Source organism: Papio anubis, chromosome 14 (genome assembly GCF_008728515.1).
Source record: "Papio anubis isolate 15944 chromosome 14, Panubis1.0, whole genome shotgun sequence".
NCBI lineage: Eukaryota > Metazoa > Chordata > Mammalia > Primates > Cercopithecidae > Papio > Papio anubis.
In genome coordinates, this window is record NC_044989.1 from 86,425,029 (window position 1) to 86,448,228 (window position 23,200).

The window sequence follows — 23,200 nt, forward strand, 5'->3', positions numbered from 1 at the left end:
TAATTTTTTTGTAGAGATAGAGTCTCGCTTTATTGCCCAGGCTGGTCTCAAACCCTTGGCCCCAAGCAATCCTCCCACCTCAGCCTCCCAAAGTGCTGGAATTTTCAGGCGTGAGTTACCACACTTGCCTTTTTTGTTTGTTTGTTTTTGTTTTTAAGAGAAGAGAAAAGAGATGAAATACTCAACTGTTTGGCTATTTGATAACAGCCAAATCACTCAATCTCTTTGAGGATGTTTGGTGATCTGTAAAAAGCTGGGTTGGGTGACAAGATTTCTACGGCCCCTTCCTCCAGTAAAATGTTATGATTCTCACTCATCTACATTTCAAAGGAAGAACAAGAAACATGAAGCTTAGCTTACTCAATGGATGTAATATGTTACAGCCATCTAGGGGAGAAAACCAGAAAGCTGGAATAAGTGGGAGAAGATGGATTTAAGACATAAAAATGAAAGACAGTGGGGGAACACTGGGGCTGAGAAAACAGAGTGGAGGTTGAGAGACAGGAAATTCTGGGAAGGGAGAACTCCAAAGAAAAGCCAGGAACAGGAAGAGAAGCCCAGCATTGTTCTTCCTTCTGCTTCCCGGGGCTGGGGAGTTTCGGAGGAACTCCTCTTTATAAATTCTTACAAGCAGACCTACCCACAAAATGATTACAGGCAGCACCTCAGAGATCCTCCTCTGATTCCAAGACCTGCCCCTGCCGCCCGCTCCCCTCCCCACAGGAGAGGTTCCAGCCAGAAGTGTAGAAGGTTGCCCTAAACTGGATTTTAAAAGTGGGGCTGAGGAAGGACCCTCTTCATCATTCATAGTAAATTCACAATTTCTGCCAAAACATACAACCTGAGTTCTGTCAAGGTGGCGGAGAGACCCATCTTTAACTGGCAAATGCTGAGGATCTGGATAAAACACACCCTCCAAGGGCTCCACCAAAGCACCTTGGTGAAGTGCACTGATCTCTGTGCATAAACACCCTCACATGTGTTTAAATATATTTTAAAACTTATATTCTGCCTGGAAAGCCTCTTTCAGGGGCAGTTGTAGAGCTAGTCTAAACCAGGTAAATGTATGGGTCAGAGCTGGTTGACCAGATGCCTGACAGCTACAAGGACTGCAGTCCCCTAAAATAGCAGTGACAATGGGTGGTTGGGGGCTAGAAGGAACCTTCTGGTCCAGCAAAGCCACACTGTTAGTGTTCCTCTACCCTGTTTTCTTTTCTTTCTCTCTCTCTCTTTTTTTTTGAGATGGAGTCTCACTCTGTTGCTCAGGCTGGAGCCAGGTGGCACGATCTCAACGCAACCTCCGCCTCCCAGGTTTCAAGTGATTCTCCTGCCTCAGCCTCCTGAGTAGCTGGGATTACAGGTGCGTGCCACCACACCCAACTAATTTTTGTATTTTTAGTAGAGATGGGGTTTCACCTTGTTGGCCAGGCTGGTCTTGAACTCCTGACCTCAAGTGATCTGCCCACCTTAGCCTCTGAAAATGCTGGGAGGTGTGAGCCACCGCGTCCGGCCCTCCACCCTGTTTTCTGATGGTACCAGAGGAGACAAAACAAATTCTGCAAGAAAGCTCAGTGTTGTGGGCATGACTTCTGTAATGACCATGGAAAGGGCAGACACTGAGAAGCCCCACGGTAGCTTCCGATGCTAGATTGGCCACAGCACCCACAACCTGGAGGCTGCAGTTTTTAAACTTTATCTTGAAATAATTTCAAACTTAAAGTTGCAAAAATAGTACAAAGAATTTCCATCTGCCCTTTAACCAGATTCCCCAGTTGTTACCATTTTATCACATTTGTGCTGCCATTCCATTAGTATACTGTGTGCATATTTATTGGACCATTTGAAAGTTGAAGACATGATGACACCTACCCCTAAATATTTCAGTATTTCCTAAAAACAAAGACATCCCCTTTAAACAACCACAGCATAATGATAATCAGGAAATTAACACTGATTCAGTACTGTTACCTAAAGACCTTATATAAATTTCTCCACTAGCCCAAATGACAGCCTTAGAACAAAAACAGCAAGTATATATGTTATTTTCTGTTACAGGGTCCAGTCTAGGATCGTTTGGCATTCACTGTCATGTTCCTTTAGCCTTCTTTAATCTGAAACAGTTCCTTTTTCTTTCACGACCTTGGCATTTTTGAAAAGTACAGGTCAATTATTTTGTAGAAAGTCCCTCAACTAGAGTTTGTCTAATGTTTCTTCATGATTAGATTCAATTTATGCATTTTTGGCTGGAATATCACAGAAGTGATCCTGTGCCCTTCTCAAAGCACTTCTCAAGAGGCATGTGATGTTGATTCGATTAAGGGTTAAGGTGGTAGATGCTAGGTTTTTCCACTGTCGAGTTAACTATTTTCCCTTCATAATTAATAGTGACTTGATGGGAGAAACTTAGAGACTAAGTAAATATCCTGTTTATCGTCAAATCTACTTGTTTCAGTATCGACTGGTAGATTCTTGCAGGAGAAGGACATGACTGTGTGAAGTCAAACAAATTCAAACCGCAGGAATGAAACTAGGGCTGGATAAAACAGTAGGTGATGAACAAAAATTAATATGTAAGACTCATACCAGACTTAATTCCCCCGTTTATGTTCACTCTTAGCTATTAAAAAAAAAAAAGAAATAACCTCTAGATTTGCTTTTGAGAATACAGTATATATGAGTTGGGAGTATGGTAATTTCTCTATTGGTGCTTCCATGTCTGCTAGAAACTTAGCCCTCCAATTCACAAAGTGTCCAGTGGCAGCAAGAAGAGATACCCAGGTCCAGAGAGCTAACAGCTGGAGCCATCCTCACACCAATGCCTGATTTTCCAAGGGCAACGCTGCGTGGCTCAGCTTGGTGATTCCCAGCTCACGGTGGCACAATGTAGGGTGCTACATTTAAAAACAAGAACTCTACTCTCAACTGATGAACAGGTTTAGAAACTCTGATTCGCCTTATTCAAGAAATATTTTTAAAACCCTGTTAGCACACAAATAGAAATTTCAGAAAATAATGTAAGAACAGAACATTTAAGAATCACTGTTATCTTACAACCCAGGGATACCCACTGTTAACATTCTGGTCTGTATTCTGTCAGCTTCTGCTCTCTGCATAGATATATTACCATGACGGGGATCATGCTATCTACACCAGCCTCATTCAAAGTGCATTCCACTCGGGAATGAAGTCCTACAAAAAAGGATAGATTTTTCTCAATTCTCCCAGGAATGATCTATAACTAGAATCATTCCAGAAGCAAGGAGAGAAGTTAATTCATAACATACAACGGTTGCCTGACAGTACTGGGGCAAAAGTCTCCTGTAGAACCTCAGTTGAGAAGAGCTGGCCTGTATGGTTGTCTAATTTCCTTTGTTTACCTAACAATCCTTTAAATAAAAATTTCAAAAGCGTCTTCCATACACCAGGCACTGGGAATACAAAAATAAATAAGACACAGCCGCTTGCCTCTTTAAATGAATAATCCAGCTAGGAAAACTGAAAATGCCCAAATACTCAAAATACCAACTAATGCTGTGATAGAGGAGCTACAGTAGACCTTGCGCATCCTGGGCAGGAAACCACAGGCTCCATCAGAGGAATCAGGGAGGCTTCCCTGAGGAGGTTATGTATGAATGGGTCCTTGAAGAATGACTAAGACTCTGGAGACAGAAGAGAGAGAGGAGGAGGCATTCCAGACGGAAAGTAATGCCAAGACACACAGAGAGAGGTGTATGCTGGGGCCTGGGGAGGAGTGGGCAGAAGATGCAGCTAGGAAGGAACCAGGCCCTCTTATGTTACACAAAGGAGATGGTCCTAAGTGGTTCTTAAGTAGGAGAGTGGTGAGCTCATACTGGAATGAAAGAGGCCAAGGGACAGGGTGGTCAAAAGGCCATTGAGATCAGTGTGGTAAGGGGTGACGGAGGAGCTGAGCCACAGCTAGAAAGGCCGGAAGGTGGCCAACCAAGAGATGTGGAGGAGGAAGGTGCCACAGGACTTGGTGACCAAGCCAGGAGGGGCTATTATTATAGCACTAGGCCAGCCAAGATCCATCCTGTGTAACAAATTCAGGAGGCTAAAGAGGGGGAGGTGCAGGGGAGAAGGTATGCAAGAAGGCTTCAAATGTTACTGTTTCTCAAGATGATTTAATGGCAAAGGTAGGGGTGTCCCTCAAAGAGAAAGAGGCCAGAGGGAGCAAGACATGACCCTAGGGGTAAACTGAAGAAATTGCCCCAAAACTGCCCCTCCCCTAGGGGTCCCACCAAGCTTTTACATAATAGCTCTCCTGTGGTGGGCCTGTGTGACAGCATATTATACACGCAGAATCTGCTACGAGAGAACAACTCTGTGGCAATCCCATGAATGCCTCAAATAAAGCAAAATCTAGAAGCTAAATGTTTAATGGAACACTTCCCTCTTAACCCAAAGGAAATACAAGTAATTGGGCTGAATAAATAATACTTAATAGGAGAAAGCGAAAGTCAGCAGAACTGACTGTTAACAAAAAGCAATTCTGGGATCCAGTACCCAAAGGCTCCAACATGTGGGGCTTTTACTAAACTTGAGCAGAATGGAGAACACAGGGTATCAGATGATGGGAAAGTTTGTGAGCAAATTCTAAAACAATGAAGAGCCCACTGCCCCAGAAAGAGTAAGGGTGAAAGTTCTTAAGGTTTTGGAGCATAAAAGTGATATCACCAAATAGGACCTTAGAAATATTCAGGGAACACCCTGTCCAGGTGGATGGGAAGGGAAGGTGGGGAATTTGCTAGGCAGTTTTTTCCAATAACCCATGGTATTCAGTAATCCTGTATGTCTCATAGGAACAGAAGAACCAAAGGAGTCACAGAAAGCTCCAAATCAGAAAACAATAATGACCCTAGAAAAGGAACTGGAGGGACAGTGACTGAGACAGTGATAACCTGGAGTTTGGCAGGACCTGGCAATTTAGGGTTGGAAGGAGAGGGAGAATGTATTGTACAGGAGACAAAAGGAGATTTTGTTTGGGCTGCTTAAAACTCAGAACAATTTACATTTCCATTTCTAAAACCAACAACATATATTCAGGTCTAACTAAAACATATAATTTCCTTTTATGCCCCAATCACATCCCTTTTACTGTTGGCTCTGAAATTCTGGGAAACCAGCATTTGGGCAGGTTCCCCAACAGACATAACAGTTTTTAATTATACAACCCATTTTTGATCAAATAGGAGTAGGTGCCTGGGGAGATAGCAACAAGAAACACACACTGACCCTACTTCAAAAAGCTTTCACAGGCCGGGCATGGTGGCTCATGCCTGTAATCCCAGCACTTTGGGAGGCTGAGGTGCGTGGATCACCTTAGGTCAGGAGTTCAAGATCAGCCTGACCAACATGGCAAAACCCATCTCTACTAAAAATACAAATATTAGCTGGGCGTGGTGGCGTACACCTGTAGAGTCGCAGCTACTCGGGAGGCTGAGACAGGAGAACCAGTTGATCCTGGGAGGCTGAGGTTGCAGTGAGCCAAGATGGTGCCACTGCACTCCAGCCTGGGTGACAAGTAACAAAATACTCTCATAATTTCATTTTAAAAAGCAGACAAGTAGGTCTATTTTAACTTATCTATGTTGGACATGGGGGCAGAGTGTCAGATGATGTTTCAGATTTGGGATGTATGTGTGATATGGTTTGGCTGGGTCCCCACCCAAATCTCAACTGGAATTGTATCTCACAGAATTCCCACGTGTTGTGGGAGGGACCCAGGGGAGGTAATCGAATCACGGGGGCTGGTCTTTCCCGTGCTATTCTCATGATATTGAATAAGTCTCACGAGATCTGATGCGTTTATCAGGGGTTTCTGCTTTTGCTGCTTCCTCATTCTCTCTTGCTGCTGCCATGTAAGAAGTGCCTTTTGCCCTCTACCATGATTGTGAGACCTTCCCCAGACATGTGGAACTGTAAGTCCAATTAAACCTCTTTATTTTATAAATTGCCCAGTCTCAGGTATGTCTTTATCAGCAGCATGAAAATGGACTAATACAATAAATTGGTACCAGTAGATGGGGCATTGCTGAAAAGATACCCGAAAATCTGGAAGCAGGTTTAAAACTGGGTGACAGGCAGAAATTGGAACAGTTTGAAGGGCTCAGAAAAGACAGGAAAATGTGGGAAAGTTTGGAATTTCCTAGAGACTTGTTGAATGACTTTGCCCAAAATGCTGACAGTAGCATGGACAATAAAAATCCAGGCTGTAGTGGTCTCAGATGGAGATAAGGAACTTCTTGGGAACTGGAGCAAAGGTGACTCTTGTTATGTTTTAGCAAAGAGACTGGCAGCATTTTGCCCCTTCTGTAGAAATGTGTGGAACTTTGAACTTGAGAGAGATGATTTAGGGTACCTGGTGGAAGAATTTCTAAGCAGCAAAGCAGTCAAGAGGTGACTTGGGTACTGTTAAAGGCATTCAGTTTTAAAAGGGGAACAGAGCATAAAAGTTCAGAAAATTTGCAGCCTGACTATGCGACAGAAAAGGAAACCCCATTTTCTGGGGAGAAATTCAAGTCAGCTGCAAAAATTTGCATAAGCAGCAAGAAGCCTAATGTTAATCCCCAAGACCATGGGGAAAATGTCTCCAGGCGACATCAGAGACACTCACGGCAGCCCCTCCCATCACAGGCCTGGAGGCCCAGGAGGAAAAAGTGGTTTCATGGGCCAGGCCCAGAGTCCCCATGCTGTGTGCAGCCTAGGGACTTGGTGCCCTGTGTCCCAGCCACTCCAGCCGTGGCTGAAAGAGGCCAATGTACAGCTTGGGCTGTGGCTTCAGAGGGTGGAAACCCTAAGCCTTGGCAGCTTTCATGAGGTGTTGAGTCTGCGGGTGCACAGATGTCAAGAACTGAGGTTTGGGAACCTGTGCCTAGATTTCAGATGTATGGAAAGGCCTGGATGCCCAGGTAAAAGTTTGCTGCAGGGATGGGGCCCTCATGGAGAACCTCTGCTAGGGCAGTGCAGAAGGAAAATGTGGGGTCAGAGCCCTAATGGGGCACTACCTAGTGGAGCTGTGAGAAGAGGGTCACTGTCCTCCAGATCCCAGAATCGTAGATCCACTGATAGCTTGCACCATGTACCTGGAAAAGTCTCAGGCACTCAACACCAGCCCATGAAAGCGACCAGGAGGGAGGCTGTAACCTGCAAAGCCACACAGGCAGAGCTGCCTAAGACCATGGGAACTTAACTCTTGCATCAGCATGACCTGGATGAGAGACATGGAGTCAAATGAGATCATTTTGGAACTTTAACATTTGGGCCAGATGCGGTAGCTCACACCTGTAATCCTAGCACTCTGGGAGGCCAAGGTGGAGTACTTGAGGTCAGGAGTTCAAGACCAGCCTGGCCAACATAGTGAAACCCCATCTCTATTAAAAATACAAAAAAAAATTAGCCAGATGTGGTGGCATGCACCTGTAATCCCAGCTACTTGGGAGGTTGAGGCAGGAGAATCACTTGAACCCAGGAGGTGGAGGTTGCAGTGAGCTGAGATCGCATGCCACTGCACTCCAGCCTGCGCAACAGAGAGAGACTTTGTCTCAAAAAAAAAAAAAAAAAATTTACTTCTCCTCTGGATTTCGGACTTGCATGGGGCTTGTAGCCCCTTTGTTTTGGCTAATTTCCCCCATTTGGAATAGCTGTCCCAATGCCTGTACCCCTATTGTATCTAGGAACTAACTAACTTGCTTTTGATTTTACAGGCTCATAGGCAGAAGGGACTTGGCTTGTCTCTGATGAGACTTCGGACTGTGGACTTTTGGGTTAATGCTGAAAGGAGCTAAGACTTTGGGGGAGTGTTGGGAAGGCATGATTGGTTTTGAAATGTGAGGACATGAGATTTGGAGAGGCCGGGAAAGGAACGATATGGTTTGGCTCTGTCTCTACCCAAATCTCAACTTGAATTGTATCTCCCAGAATTCTCACGTGTTGTGGGAGGGACCCAGGGGTAGGTAATTAAATCATGGGGACCGGTCTTTCCCGTGTTAGTCTCACAATAGTGAATAAGTCCCATGAGATCTGATGGGTTTATCAGGGATTTCCACTTTTGCTTCTTCCTCCTTCTCTTTTGCCTCCACCATGCAAGAAGTGCCTTTTGCCCTCTGTCATGATTGTGAGACCTTCCCCAGCCACATGGATCCTTAAGTCCAATTAAACCTCTTTCTTTAGTAAATTGCCCAGTCTGGGGTATGTCTTTATCAGCAGTGTGATAATACAATGTGTGTCTTAGGAAAGGGCTCTCAGAGGAAAGAATGTTTCTGCCCAGGTCTGAATAGGAACTGGAGTGGGATGGGAGAGGCAGGTGCCTCGGGAGCAGGGACAGTGGGGACGGATGGCAGAATGTCAAGTGCAGCGTGCCTAAAGAATGCCAAGTGCAGTGTGCCTAAAGGGTCTACCCAGGAGGGCACAGCACCCTGAGACGCTAGAAAAGCAAGCAGTCCATGCCACAGGGGGCCACAATTTTACTCTAAGCATAAAAGGGAGCAACCGGTGGTGGGGTGGTTTAAAGTGGAACTGGATTTTGGAGACCTCTCTCGAGGCTGGACTGGAGATGGGGAAGTCCTCTCATGAAGCAGGACCAGTTAGGAGACTGCTATGGAGCTGAAAGCAAGCGATGATGGCATTGCCCAGGAGTGCACTCACCTGACAGGATGGAGCCATCTCTCAGGCCCCTGAGATCATCCTGGCCAACTTCACCAGGAGCTGTCCCACGGGGCAGGCTGGGAATGCACTACAGACCACAAAGACATGGATACAACAGCTTCATTTACCACCTCCAGGCCAGACTGCCTGAGTCTGAACTCAGCTCTGCCCCCTATGGCTTCTTAACCTCTCTTCCTCAATACCCTCCTTTATAAAATGGGGATGACAATGGCACCAAACACTTAGGGTTGTGGTGAAAATTACATTAGTTAGTATATGTAACATGTCTACAATAGATGAGAATAAAGTGAGTAGGAAAGCATTTATTTCTTTTTGTCATATCTATGTTTTGTAGCATGTGAGTTCACTTGTGGGGGCAGGGAGTGAACTTACTGTGAAAAGCAGAGTATAAAGCAGCTCATTAATAATTTACATAGTGTGCAGCTGTGTTATTAGGTGCATAAGAGTTTAGAAATGGAAACTTTTTGGGAAATTGAAACTTTGATCCACCTGTTTCTTTTCAATTTTTAAAATGTAGTTACTAGAAAATATAAAATTAGATGTGTGGCTCAGGTTATATTTCCACTGGACAGTAGTGATCTAGAGGAAGGATGAGCAAGAAGCCCACATCAGTTCCCAAGTCCTGGGTGACAACAACTAGATTGCAGAAAGTGACAAGCAAAGAGAGGAGAGTATCAGAGGCCATACTTGTCCTACTCTCTTCTGCTAGAGTATAGATTAGAGATGAGAATAAGATGTTTATGAAAAGCAAAAAAGGGGTGAAGAATAGGGCAGAAGAGGATAAAAATGCAGAGGCTGAGGAGAGAGGAAGGCTGAGGAAGAAACGATACATGTCACAGAAAAACTGCCCCTGCTCAGAACTCAATACACATAAGCCCTGAATCATGAAAAAGACATGGTCTTAAACACAGCCTTAACGGTCAAAAGACAGAAGTACTATTCCACCAAAGCAGACCTTTCTAATCTGTTATCAAACTGATCCTATCCTATCACATGATACTTAACTGTTATAATTCCAGATGTTAAAAATTGAAGGAAAAAAGGAAAGAATTCATGGGTACAGGACTTGGTGAACCATCCAATAACTTAATTCTGAATATTGTTCCATGCTGTAATAACAGGACAACAAAAATGTCTTACATGGCCTCAAAAATCCAAATAAGAAATGGGCTTTTCCTCTAGGTCATGGATAATTTTGAGCAGAAATGCAGAGAAAGCAGGCCAGAGAAGTAGACATAAAGTATAGGAAGTACAGTATTATGAGAGCTCAAAGAGCGGGGGTTTGTTTGCAGCAAGAAGGGTGGGAGTTGAGACCAAGCCAGGCGGTTTCATCGGAGAAACACTTCCCTTAGGTCGAGGCTCTTTAGGAGCTAACGGTTCCCCACAGCTCAGCTTGCCCTGCTGCCTGACCCACTGGGAGACTGCGGCCTATAGGTGACGACACTTGCTGACACCATACACAGCCAGGTAGAAACTGATCCTGACTGCTAGAAGGACTCCTGATTCCTGCCCCAGTCTCCTTAGAACTGTCGCCCTCATCAGCTAACAGGAACTATCAATGTGGTCATTTCAAAACTGGAATAAAATAGGTGTGCCCAGGGCTCCTAAAACAGCAATACCACGCCTAGGTATAGACCTATCAGAAACGCATACACATATGTACCAAAGCCAGACTCTAGAGTGGTCACAGTGGCACTTTCTGTAACAGACAAATGCTGAAACTGCCCAAATGTCACTGACAATGCGTGACTATGTGGTATATTCACCCGATGGCCCCTATCACCAATGAGTGAACATGCTTCAACCATGGGCAGCACCATGAGTGACTCTCAGAAACTCAATGCTTAAGGAAAGAAGACATACACTAGCCGGGCACAGTTGCTCACGCCTGTAACCTCAGCGCTTTGGGAGGCCAATGTGGGAGAACAGTTTGAGGCCAGGAGTTGGGGACCAGCCTGGACAACATGGTGGGAGCCGTCACTACAAAAATAAAATAAAGTAAATTAGCTGGGTCTGGTGGTGTGCACCTGTAGCCTCAGCTACTGAGGAGGCTAAGGCAGGAGGATTGCTTGAGTCCGGGAGTTCAAGGCTGATCCTGGGGGAGGCCATGACTGGAGTACAACACAAGGGGAGCTCCCAGGGTCCCGGCCAGTTCTGTTTGTTGATCTAAGTGTTGAGTGCATGGGCATGTTCAGGCTGGAAAATTCATTGAGCAGGACACTTATGGTATGTCTACTTTCCTAGTATCTATGCTATACTTTAAAAAAAGAAAAAAAAAAGAAACCTTTGTCTGTCTGGTGTCCAGGTAAGACAAGCCTGGTAGTGTCCTTGAAGCCTCAAAGCTGACTTTTCTCCTGCTCCCTTACGCATTTCACTTGCTTCTCCTTTGCACATGTGCTTAAGCTGGCTGTCTCCTGGGCGAGCCTGCGTGTCACCAACATATTTATGGTTTCCTCCCACACCAGGCCTGTGATTCACCCCAGTTTGGATGCCTCTGCTAACTTATGCCACCCACACTGATCCAGCCCTTGCTTTTCCTTCCTCAGCAGTTAGGAAGCTCGAAGCATCATTAACGTGTGTATATTCTCAGTTGTTTTACTTCTGCCAGAGCTTCCCAGCAGACTAAAACCACGGAGCACACCCTTTGGGAGTGATCTCAGTCCTCCATCGTGTCCACGGGCAGTGTGGATTAAACTGCTCCTCAGGAGCCAGGAGAGTGTGGAAGGTGAGGGCCTTATCCCTTCTCCCAGAAACTGCTGGCTCCAAGACACCCACTTCAGCCCTCCAGGACCTGGAATGGACTCCCACAGAGGACTCACTAACCTCTTTTCATTCACTGCCTCCTGAGAGTCAACCTGCTAGATAAATTCCCCTCACCGCTGCAAACAGTCCCACAAGGTAAGCAGAGAAGAACCAGAGGAGGCAAACCAAAGAACAAAGAGTGTGTTCTTATTCTGCCATGGATATATCCTTAACATTCATCACCAATCTATTTTGGTAACATGCAACAATTTACAATTTATGCCAAAATTATAAGAACCGTCTAAACAGTCGTAAATGTGAGCTCTCAGAATTTATGCCTGCCAGCCCTCTCTCTTCCATGAGCCCCTTCATGCCTTCCTATCTCACCTATTTCTTTTCTTGCCTAGACGAAGAAACGCTGATCATAATCAAGAATATCCAAGGGTCATTTCATCTTACAAAAACAGCAGCACCCATATAACAGGCACACGGGTAAAAGACTCAAGACATGCTGGTTATATGCTCTCGCAGTTCGTATGAATCTCCTTCTCAAAGTGACAGCTGGAATTCAGGTGCTTCCAGGCTCTGTGACTACCAATGTTGGACACTCCTGGAAGCTGTCAAGCTCTCAGGATTACCCAAGTGAAACCACAACCTGTCCTGACTGTATTCAAGTCTGTGCCCCTTCATGCAGCAGAAATGGATTCCTCTTCCACAGTTTCAGCAGCTGTATCCTTCCGTTGAAAAGGATTAGCAGCCATAAGCCCGGGGGAGGGCAGCTAAACACCAGAGGGCAGGAGACGAGTCTCCTTCCTCTCTGTGACACCCAGCACGGCTCTGGCACGAGGAGCAGGCAACCACCGGTGCCAGATGAAGCGCAGCACATAAAACCATTTTCCCCCTTCAAATGAACGATGCCTAATTAAGCAAAGGCCGCATGCATGACTTAAGACATGAAGATATAAAATTCGTCTTCCGAGTCAGCTAGTGATTCTGCAGGACCCTCTATCCTCGTAAACGTATTTTTTTGTCATTAGAAAAACCCGGGGCCTGGAACGGACCTCGGCCATAAGGGTAAGCTTCTCAGGAGAGACCAAGAGCCGGAGCCCCACAGCGGGATCAGTGTCTGCCAAGGTCACCAAGCTGGTGTGGGGTAGGGGCAGGGCTCCTCGGGGATGCTCTCGGAAAACCCTGTGTTACTTACACATGCAAGGCGTACAATGAATGCACCGGCTTACAATTCAGAAGAAATCAAAAGGTCGCCAAAACCTGTCTTCTCTGCAAGGCTGGCTGCAGAGAGGGTGCAGGGAAGGTCACCGGCCAATTTCCACCAGCGGCCCCACATCACGCCTCCCCGATGGATGCAGAGAGCCGTTGCAGGAGCTGCTAGTAACCCTGGAAGGGGTCCCCTAAGCCCATCCCAGGAAAACGAGTTAACTCGGCTCTGCTAGCTCCGAAGCTTCCAGCAATGAATTAAATCCCAAGCTGCAGCAGAAAGCTGCGGGGAAAGGGCCACTGCGGCGGGACCCGACAACCGGCGGTCCGCCCCACCCTCCACCGCCTCCACACCTGCCCGGGCGCCCCTGCCCGGTCCACACGGCCCGGGACCACGACCCTTCGCTTGCGCCCCGGCCGGGCTCGCCTGAGGGTGCCGTGCCCTGGGCGCTGCCCGCGGGGTTCGAGGCGGAAACGCCGCGCCTAGCCGGGCAGAGACAGGTCGCCGCCGCAGCCCCCAGCCCCTGGGCCCCCGCGACGCCGAGGAGGGGGCTGCGCCACGTACCTCGGCCGGCAGGTGCCGCCGCTGCCTCTGTCCGCGGCTGCAGGGGACGCCGCTCCGCCCAGCCCGCCGCCTTCCTCCGCATACTAGTGAGGGGGCGCCGGCCGGCAGCCAGCCCGGGACCCAGCGCCCCCACCCGCCCCCGGCACCGCGCTCGCGCCCATTCAGCCGTGGGCCGCCGCTCCCCCGCGCAGATGCGGAGGAGGGGCGCGTGGGTGGGGTCTGGCGTCACGAGGACGCGGAAGGCCAATCGGAGAGCACGATGCCTCCGCAGAGGCCCCGCCCCCGGGCGCGCGGCCCGTCCGCCCTGCGGTGCAGTGGGCACTGTCGGAGTAGGGTGCCCCCTGCAGGGACGCACCCGGGGCGGGGGCCGGGCTGGGGCGAGCCCCTCTTGGTTCTGGAGAGGAAATGATAAACAGTTTGTAAAAGCATAAATATTCGTGAAAATAAAAAAATTCAGGAAGGAAACAAAGCTTAAGGCAGTGATTGATAGGTTATTTTTTGGACACAGCTGAGCGTATACTGTGCGCCTGCAACTTTCCGGTGCTTTCGGACCGGACTCCAGTGAAGCCAGTCAAGGAGGTCGACTTCCTTTCAGAGCGGCAGACACAGCGCCGCGGCCGTGTGCCTGCAATCCCCTTCTGGGTTTGAAAAAGAAGATCCTAGACACCGAGCCAAATATGTTTGCATAAACCGGGAGCCTCATCTCTCTTTTTTGTAACAGCTTGGCGCAGGGCAGCTGGTTTGGAGATGTCTCTGTTCTTCCCTTGGTGGGGGTGCCGGAAAAAAATGTGCTGCCTGGATCGAGGTTGGGGCAAAAAGCGTTGTGAAGGAAACAGTGGGAGGACTCTACTTTCACACCTCCCAAAAGGGTTTTACCATAAGACTATTTCTGGATTGTTCTAACGTGAGGATACTGGGAGCATTTTGAAAATATTGGAGGAAAAGCTGTCACTGGGCGATTTAAATCCGGTAAGTTGGCCGAGGCTAACCAGGCAGAGCTGCTGAGTACCTTGCCCTCTTAATCTTGGAGATCAGCCCAAGGTCCATGTGTTACAGGAAAGGGGTCCCGATCTAGACCCCAAGAGAGGGTTCTTGGATCTCATGCAAGAAACAGTTCAGAGCAAATCCACAGTGCAAAGTAAAAGCAAGTTTATTAAGAAAGTAAAGTGGTGTCTGGGCACGGTGGCTCACGCATAATCCCAGCACTTTGGGAGGCTGAGACGCACAGATCACCTGATGTCAGGAGTTCCAGACCAGCTGGCCAACATGGCAAAACCCCGTCTCTACTAGAAATACAAAAATTAGCCGGGCGTGGTGGCGCAAGCCTGTTGTCTCAGGTACTCACCAGGCTGAGGCAGGAGAATGGCTTGAACCCGGGAGGCAGAGATTACAGTGAGCCGAGATCGCCACTGCACTCCAGCAGAGCATTCCTGAAAATAAGAGGAGGGACGTATCCAACTAAGGTACAATGCTTGTAATGCTTGTATATATGGGGAGATATCTTCTGCTACAAGGGTTTGTGATAAAGGATTAATTTTCCTAATCACCATATTTTGCAATAATCAATATTATTATTTTTAAAGCAAAATTAGGAATGCCTTTGTTCTCCAGATATCGGGATATCTGGACACCCTCAAGTCTGGGTCTGTTTAGTAAGCATTATTAATTTGTTCCCTTAACCATAAACATCTAGAGGCTAGGAATGCCTAACTTTCAGGGAATGCGGACTGGCAAGTCCCAGCCTCATTTTTCTAGCCTTCACTCAAAATGGAGGCGCTCTGGTTTAAACGCCTCTGACACATGCGCTTGATGCAACACTCTTTACCTCTCTCTGTCTCCGCTGCCCCTACCCTTCTCTTCCAGATTCCCCTTGTCTGCAAAGCCAGGCCTGATAGCATTATGGCTGCCATGAGAATCAGCACTATCCCAGCTTCCAAGGATGGGTGTAAGGTGGGGGTGAGGAAGAAAAGGAACTTGAAGCTACCTCCTGCCCCGGCATCACAAGACATCTGTTAAGCCCTTACTACCTCATTCACTCCACTCACATTAGGTTGACCCTCTTGGGCAGCAAGACAAGCAGGCCCCCAAACTTCCATTTCACCAGCCACAGAGACATCCTTAGTTATTATTCTGGATTAAGACAGAGATCTCCAAACAGCAGACTAAGATCAGCCTCTAGATCTCAAAGCCTTACTGGTATCTCTCCAAGTCAGTGGCTGATCTCAGAGAAGCTTCTGGATGGTGACTAGCAAAGAGTCACTCGGGCTACTTACAAATCCAGGACAGCAACACTTTTTTTTTTTTTTTTTTTTTTTTAAGAGACAGAGTCTCACTTTGTCACCCAGGTTGGAGTGCAGTGGCATGATCTCGGCTCACTGCAACCTCCACCTCCTGGGTGCAAGCAATTCTCCTGCCTCAGCCTCCTGAGTAGCTGGGATTACAGGCAAGGGTCACCACACCCAGCTAATTTTCATAGTTTTAGAAGAGATAGGGTTTCACCATGTTGGCCAGGCTGGTCTCGAACTCCTGACCTCAAGTGATCCTCCTGCCTCAGCCTCCCAAAGTGCTGGGATTACAGGAGTGAGCCACCACGCCTGGCCTAATTCTTTACTTATGCTGATTGCTTTGGTCATTCTCATAGCAGGCCTTGTGGTTGCCCCCAACATCCATCCACCCTCCTCCTTTGTGATATAACATACCTTTTAAGTGAGTTTACCACAGTCTATGACAGGGTTCTGATTGGTCTAAGCCAGGGGTTCTCAAAATGTGGTCCAAAGACCTCTGGGAGTCCCTGAGGACCTTTCAGGGGAACTCTGAAATCAAAACTATCTCATAATAATCTAAGACATCAGTTACCTTCTTGACTGACAGCACAAAAACAAAGGTGGGTCAAACAACTGGCACCTTAAGAAATCAAGGCAGTGGCACCAAAATTATTAAAATCTGAAAACTTGAGTCATGGCTTTTTTTTTTTTAGATGGAATTTCACTCTTATTGCCCGGGCTGGAGTGCAATGGCACAATCTCAGCTCACTGCAACCTTCACCTCTTGGGTTCAAGCAATTCTCCTGCCTCATCCTTCCGAGTAGCCGAGATTACAGGCACCTGCCACCATGCCTGGCTAATTTTTGTATTTTTAGTAGAGACAGGGGTTTCACCATGTTGGCCAGGCTGATCTTGAACTCCTGACCTCAGGTGATTCACCTGCCTCAGCCTCCCAAAGTGGAGTCATGGCGTTTTATTATTTAATATGACAAAATGAAAACTACATGTAAAGTACTTTTGCTGCAAACAGATATAAGATAGTTGTCTATGTAACATGGTTGTCTAAGTGAGATCATTTTCTAACTTAGAAAAGCACATGTGCAATTGTTTGAATTGCAAGCTGAACTTGCTGTTTTTCTTTATGGAACACCATTTTTACTTGAGAAAATGTCTGATAAACTATGATTATTCTGACTTGGGTATTTGGTACGTATTTTCTTGAAAATGAACTAAACGAGCCTGTGTCTTCAAGGAAAACAATGGACTATTTGTTGCCAATAATGAAAAAATTCCAACTTTCCAAGAGAAATTTAGAATTTTGGAAAACGTGCATCACCGTGAGCTTGACGGCTTCTCAATATTTAAGGACTTTCTGATGAGATCAATGGTGACATTAATGAATGTGATTTTTGGATACTGGATAATGTATAACAACTACATTTACCCGGTGAATCATCGCCTTGCAAATGGTTAACACATGATGTTACAAAGTCATCCATGAGTAAAGATCCATTTAAAGTACAAGGCAGACAATGGGTTTTAATTTAACAATAGAAGTTTACAGAGAAGTTTTCAGATTCCACAGTGCAAAAAACATTTAAAAACAACCTCTTGTAGAGTTTTGGTGTAGTATCAAAGACAAATATTCACAATTATCTTAAAAGGCATTTAAAATACTTGTAACTTTCCAATTACAAATCAATGTGAGGCCGAGTTCTCTTCATGTGCTACAACCAAAATAATTTGCAACAGATTGAATACAGAAGCAGATATAAAAATCCAGCTGTCTTCTGTTAAGCTAGACTTAAAGAGACTTCCAAAAATGTTTTTTTTAAAAAACAAAACAAAACAACAACTTACTATCACATTTGGGATTCAGTAAAAAGAAAAAGAAAAAGAAAAAAAAAAGTCATTTTTCTCACTAATCTTTCTGTTTTGGGAAATAGTAGCTTTTTGTTTTTGTTTTTGTTTTTGAGACGGGGTCTTTTTCTGTCGCCCAGGCATGGGTGATATGCAGTGGCATGATCACAGCTCACTTGAAGCCTCACAAGACATCTGTTAAGCCCTTACTACCTCATTCACTCCACTCACATTAGGTTGGCCCACTTGGGGAGCAAGACAAGCAGACCCCCAAACTTCCTTCTCACCAGCCACAGAGACATCCTTAGCTATTATAGCTATTATTCTGGATTAAGACAGAGATCTCGGAACAGTAGACTAAGATCAGCCTCCACCTCTCGAAGCTTTACTGGTATCTCTCCAAGTCAGTGGCTGATCTCAGAGAAGCCTCTGAATAGTGATTAGCAAAGAGTCACTCAGGCTACTTACAAATCCAGGACAGCAGCATTTTTTTTTTTTTTTTTTTTGGAGATAGAGTCTCACTCTGTTACCCAGGCTGGAGTGCAGTGGCACGATCTCGGCTCACTGCAACCTCCACCTGCTGGGCTCAAGCAATCTTCCTACCTCAGCCTCCCCCAAGTAGCCGGAACTACAGGTACCCAACACCATGCCAGGCTAATTTCTAATTTTTTGTGGAGACAGTGGTCTCCCTCTGTTGCCCAGGCTGGCCTCAAACTCCTGGGCTCAAGTGTTGCTCCTGCCTGGGCCTCCCAAAGTGCTGGGATCACAGATGTGAGCCACTGCATGCAGCCAAAACCAGTTATTTTTTGGCTGGGTGCAGTGGCTCGCACCTGTGATCCCAGCACTTTGGGAAGCCAAAGTGGGCAGATTACTTGAGGTCAGGAGTTTGAGACCAGCCTGGCCAACATGGTGAAACGCTGTCTCTGCTAAAAGTACAAAAAATTAGCTGGGCGTGGTGGCATGTGCCTGTAATCCCAGCTACTCAGGAGACTGAGGCAGGAAAATTGCTTGAACCTGGGAAGCAGAGGTTGCAGTAAGCCGAGATCACGCCACTGCACTCTAGCCTGGGTGACAGAGCAAAACTCTGTCTAAAAACAAAAAAAAAGTTATTTTTATCAATATATATTAACATGCAATGGTTTTATTATTATTATTATTTTATTTATTTATTTTTTACTTGAGACAGAGTCTTGCTCTGCCACCCAGGCTGGAGTGCAATGGTACAATCATGGCTCACTGCAACCTCCACCTCCCAGGTTCAGATGATTCTCTTGCCTTAGCCTCCAGAAGTAGCTGGGATTACAGGCGCACACCACCACGCCCAGCTAATTTTTGTATTTTTAGTACAGATGGGGTTTTACCATGTTGGCCAGGCTGGTCACGAACTCCGGACCTCAGGTGATCCACCCCTCTCGGCCTCCCAAAGTGCTGGGATTGTAGGTGTGAGCCACCATGCCCAGCCAGATTTATTATTTTAATGACTTAATAAATATTTTAAATTTTAAATATTTAAGTTAAATATTTAAAACTTTCTCAGTGTTAATTTCTAATTTGGCAAATATCAAGAGAAAGACTGTGTTAAAGAGATTCTTTGGGATCCTCAGTAATTTCTAGGTGTGTAAATTGATCCTGAGACCAGAGTTTGAGACTTACTGGTCTCAGCTACCCAGAGTAGCCCGTTGCCCCATCCTTCTTGCCACTAGGAATGGTCCATGGGTAGCCATAGGAACCACGTTGATCCAATCAGAGGAAGTCTCAGGAATTTATTAGATGCTGGGGGAGAGATGCTTTCACGTTCTGCTAGACAAGAACCAGGTAGTAAGTAGCCTCAGAAGCTGTTGATAAGACAGACATCTTGGACTACAAGAAGAGCTTAGTTTAGGAAGAAAGTAATGCTATGGGAAGCAGAAGACCATGGTTAGAAAGAAACCATTTCCTTTATGACATATTTGAGTCACTAGATCAAACCAGTCCTGAAGTTCATCTTGCCTCTGTACATTTCCGTTGTATGAGATAGGAAGTTCCTCTGTGGTTTCAACTAGCCAACCCCAGGTGCCCCAACTGATTTGCCATGTACCTACTTACGCAACACAAGTTGCAATGATGAAATGAGGCTGGAAGGCAGAGAAGAGTCCAGGAAAATACCTAACTCAGACAAATGGGATCTTCAGTGGCATGTGATCATAAGCAGCAAGATTATAGCAGATTTTTACTTCTTATTTTTATTTTTGTTTTTCTGTGTTTCCCGTATTGGACAACATGCATATGTATTGCTTTTACACTGAGGAAAAATTGGAACCTATATTATTACTTTTTTTTGATAGTACAATGACTGGCAGTGCAATATTAGAGAACAGGTTGGGGAATGGGATATGGCGATAGAACTCTTAGGCTAGAACTGCTAGCAGGGAAGAAAGAAGATTTGTAAGGGATGCAGATGGGCCCCAAAATCAAACTTACTTTCCTTTACAGCTTTGCCAAGAGCCAACCTCAAAGATTCCAGGGGATGGACAAGAATCCCCAAAGGTTAAGAAATCATTAATTGTGCCTCAGTCTAATTGGCTGGAATATTTGCAGGAAAAAAAAATGTGGCCAATGTGAAGATCATATGTCAATACTGGAAAAGACTTAGGATATAATATTAAGTGAAAAAAATAAAAAAGGCAACACAGATTGTATGCAAACATCTATCATGTGGCCAAAAACTGGAAGATAATTTGGAAAAAAGAAAATAGTTGTGTTAGGGTGGTGGGATCACAAATAATCTTTCTTCCTTTTTTAGCAAATCTGTTTTAATGTTGTTATAATGTTGTTTTTTGCAATAAGTAAAAATGTAGGGAGTCATTGGTTCAAATTACTGAGGTCTCAGAGGCCTCTCCAGGCCTGTTTCTTTTTGTCTGCCAAATGGCCCTCACCCCATACCAAGAGAGAAGCTGTGCCTTCCCTGAGAGCCCAGTATCTTTGAAACTGTTAGGGGTGATGCTGATGTGACTGTTTTGTAGGTGGCCAGAAGGAAAGGAGGGAAGAAAGATGTTGGTGGCAGCCAAGACCGAGGATGTCTGTGAGGCAGGAGGGGTGAGGGGTCACTTGCCCTGTGATATAACCTTTTTGTGTTGGAGTTTCGGGCCCAGGTTACTTACTGAAGCATTGTCTTTTTCTGTTGGACTCTTGCCTGGTCCCCCTGAGACACTGTCTCTTCCACAGGCCCTCAGGGACTGGAGCACAGCTGCAGCCAACAGAACACAGGCTCTGTCTGCTGCCCTGAAGCACAAAAGAAGTTGGTCTCTTGAGGTTTTTCTAGGAATGTTTTCCTGTGAGCAATCACAGGAGAAGCGGGAGTAAAACAAACAAAGGAGGGAAAAAGACGACACAAAAACATCATGGGAAGGCTGGCGGTTGGCAGAAGAGGCTCAGATTGAGGAAAGAGTCCCTCGTGGAATGAATTCTTCTGGAAGTGGAGGGACACATATTAACATATCCAGGCACATCTTCAGGCCGCCCTTCTGTCTGTCCTTCACCCATATATTGATTCTACAAACATTTGCTGAGAGCCTGTTATATGTGAGGCATCATGCGAAGTGCATAACATAAATTACTTCATTTTATCTTCACAGTATCCCTTTAAGGTAGGGTCTCATATCCCCATATCTTACCCAAGGAACCTGAGGCTTCGAGAAACTTAAGAAGATAAAATAACCTGCCCAGGGTCACAAAATCAGGATTCAAACCCGAGATGTCAGAGTCCAGAGCCTGTTACCAGTAGAAAGTCCTGACGAGTCAGTAGTCATCCAGGTTCGTGGCATTTTGAACAAAGAATTGGACAAAATGCACAAAGCAACAAAAGAATGAAGCAAAGAAAGCATAGATTTATTGAAATGAAAGTATGCTCCACAGAGTGGGAACAGCCTGAGTGAATGGCTCAAGAGGGTTGGTCACAGAATTTTCTGGGGTTTAAATACCCTCCAGAGGTTTCCCACTGGTTACTTAGTTATACCCTATGTAAATGAAGGAGTGAACCATGACCAGTCTGCTTGCAGGAGAGGACCAATCAGAGGTACTTTCCATTTTTCATCTGTGTTGCAGTGCTGAGGGAGCAGCCTCTGATCCTTTTGTTACTTGGATGTGGAGAGGTGGGGTTTTCCATTTGATTCAATTTTAGGAAGTCAGTGCAAATCAGTCTTAGGTTCCCTGCCTCCAGACCTTATTCTCCTGCCTCAAGCCTACCTAAATGATAGGGTTTTGCTGTGTCCCCACCCAAACCTCGTCTTGAATTGTAGCTTCCATAATTCCTACATGTTGTTGGAGTGACCCAGTGGGAGATAATTGAATCATGGGGGCAGTTTCCCCCATATTGTTCTTGTGGTAGTGAAGAAGTCTCATGAGATCTGATGGTTTTATAAGGGGAAACCCCTTTCACTTGGTTCTCATTCTCTCTTGTCTGCCGCCATGTAAGACATGCCTTTCACCTTCCGCTGTGATTGTAAGGCCTCCCCAGCCACATGGAACTGTGAGTTCATTAAACCTCTTTTTCTTATAAATTACCCAGTCATGGGTATTTCTTTATCAGCAGCATGAAAACAGACAAATACACTAAGACATAGTCCTCACCCTGAAGGATCAAATGGTCTAACAGAAGAGAAAGACACTTCAAACAAGCAAGCAAACAAACAAACAAAACCAGCAAAACAACAAGATATAAGAGAAAAACTACTAACAAAGAGCCAAAGGCAGGGTGCAGTGGCTCACTCCTGCAATCTCAGCACTTTGGGAGGCTGAGATGGGAGGATCGCTTGAGCCCAAGAGTTCGAGCCTAGCCTGGGCAATATAGTGAGACCTCATCTCTACAAAAAATACAAAAAATTAGCTGGGTGTGGTGGCTCGCACATGTGGTCCCAGCTACTTGGGAGGCAGAGGCAGGAGGGTTGCTTGAGGAGGTTGAGGCTGCAGTGAGCCATGATCAAACCACTGCACTCCAGCCTGGGTGACAGAGTGAGACTCTGTCCTCCCACCCCCCAAAAAAGAGCCCTAGGAGCATCAAGGGGCACAGCAGAATCTGTCTTGGAGCTCAAGGCGACCTCTTAAAGGGGTGAGACTGATTTTGAAGGGTAAGGTAGGTATATTGATAGGTATATTAGTTTCAGGCCATATTCATTTTCTGTTTCTGTGTAACACATTACCACAAATTAGATTAAAACAACACATCTTTATTATCTCACAGTTTAAGTCAGGTACAGTGTAACTGGATTCTCCACCCAAATTCAGTCACATGACTGAAATTGTTACCAAAATACTAAGGCTTTGGTCTAAGTCCCACTACTCTCAACACAGAAAGCCAATCACTGAGACAACAAGTATTGTCAGTGAAGAAGGCTTTAGTCTGTTGCTGCAGCCAAGGAGATAGGAGATCAGTCTCAAATCTATTTCCCTGACCTACTAAAATTAGGGGTTTAGGCTGGGTGCAGTGGCTCATACCTGTAATCCCAGCACTTTGAGAGGCTGAGGCAGGCAGATCACCTGAGGTCAGGAGTTCAAGACCAGCCTGGTCAATGTGGTGAAACTCTGTCTCTACTAAAAATACAAAAATTAGCTAGGCGTGATGGCGTGTGCCTGTAGTCCCAGCTACTTGGGAGCCTGAGGCAGGAGAATCGCTTGAATCCAGGAGGTGGAGGTTGCAGTGAGCCGAGATTGTGCCATTTTGCTCCAGCCTGAGTGACAAGAGCAAAACTCCATCTCAAAATAAATAAATAGATAAAAATAAACAAATAAAATTAGGGACTTAAATAGCAGGGAAGAAATGTAGCCATGCATGTGAAAATAGGAATTAGAAAGGGGTAAGGAAGAGGACTTGGTCAACAGGAAGCAAGTGGTC

The 23,200-nt window shown here is 45.8% G+C and overlaps 1 protein-coding gene and 1 long non-coding RNA gene across 7 annotated transcripts in view; one reads left to right on the forward strand and one right to left on the reverse strand.

Annotated features, from left to right (window-relative positions):
• ST3GAL5 (ST3 beta-galactoside alpha-2,3-sialyltransferase 5) overlaps positions 1 to 13,431 on the reverse strand; it is a 52,064-nt gene extending 38,633 nt beyond the window's left edge. For 2 of the 6 annotated variants that reach the window (XM_009184582.3, XM_003908918.4), the window contains exon 1: positions 13,208 to 13,431. In XM_009184582.3, coding sequence (XP_009182846.1) covers positions 13,208 to 13,289 — 82 coding nt within the window. In that variant the 5' untranslated portion in view covers positions 13,290 to 13,431. Of the gene's footprint in view, positions 1 to 8,664; positions 8,731 to 13,207 lie in introns of those variants that run through there. The other 4 variants (XM_031655322.1, XM_021925028.2, XM_031655319.1 and 1 more) reach the window with 4 other exon arrangements.
• A 58-nt stretch (positions 13,432 to 13,489) lies between these two features.
• Positions 13,490 to 21,606, forward strand: LOC110741089. Its single transcript, XR_002516769.2, has 3 exons — positions 13,490 to 14,176; positions 15,527 to 15,558; positions 18,359 to 21,606. It is a non-coding gene; the product is annotated as an uncharacterized LOC110741089 (long non-coding RNA).
• The last annotated feature ends 1,594 nt before the right edge of the window (positions 21,607 to 23,200 follow it).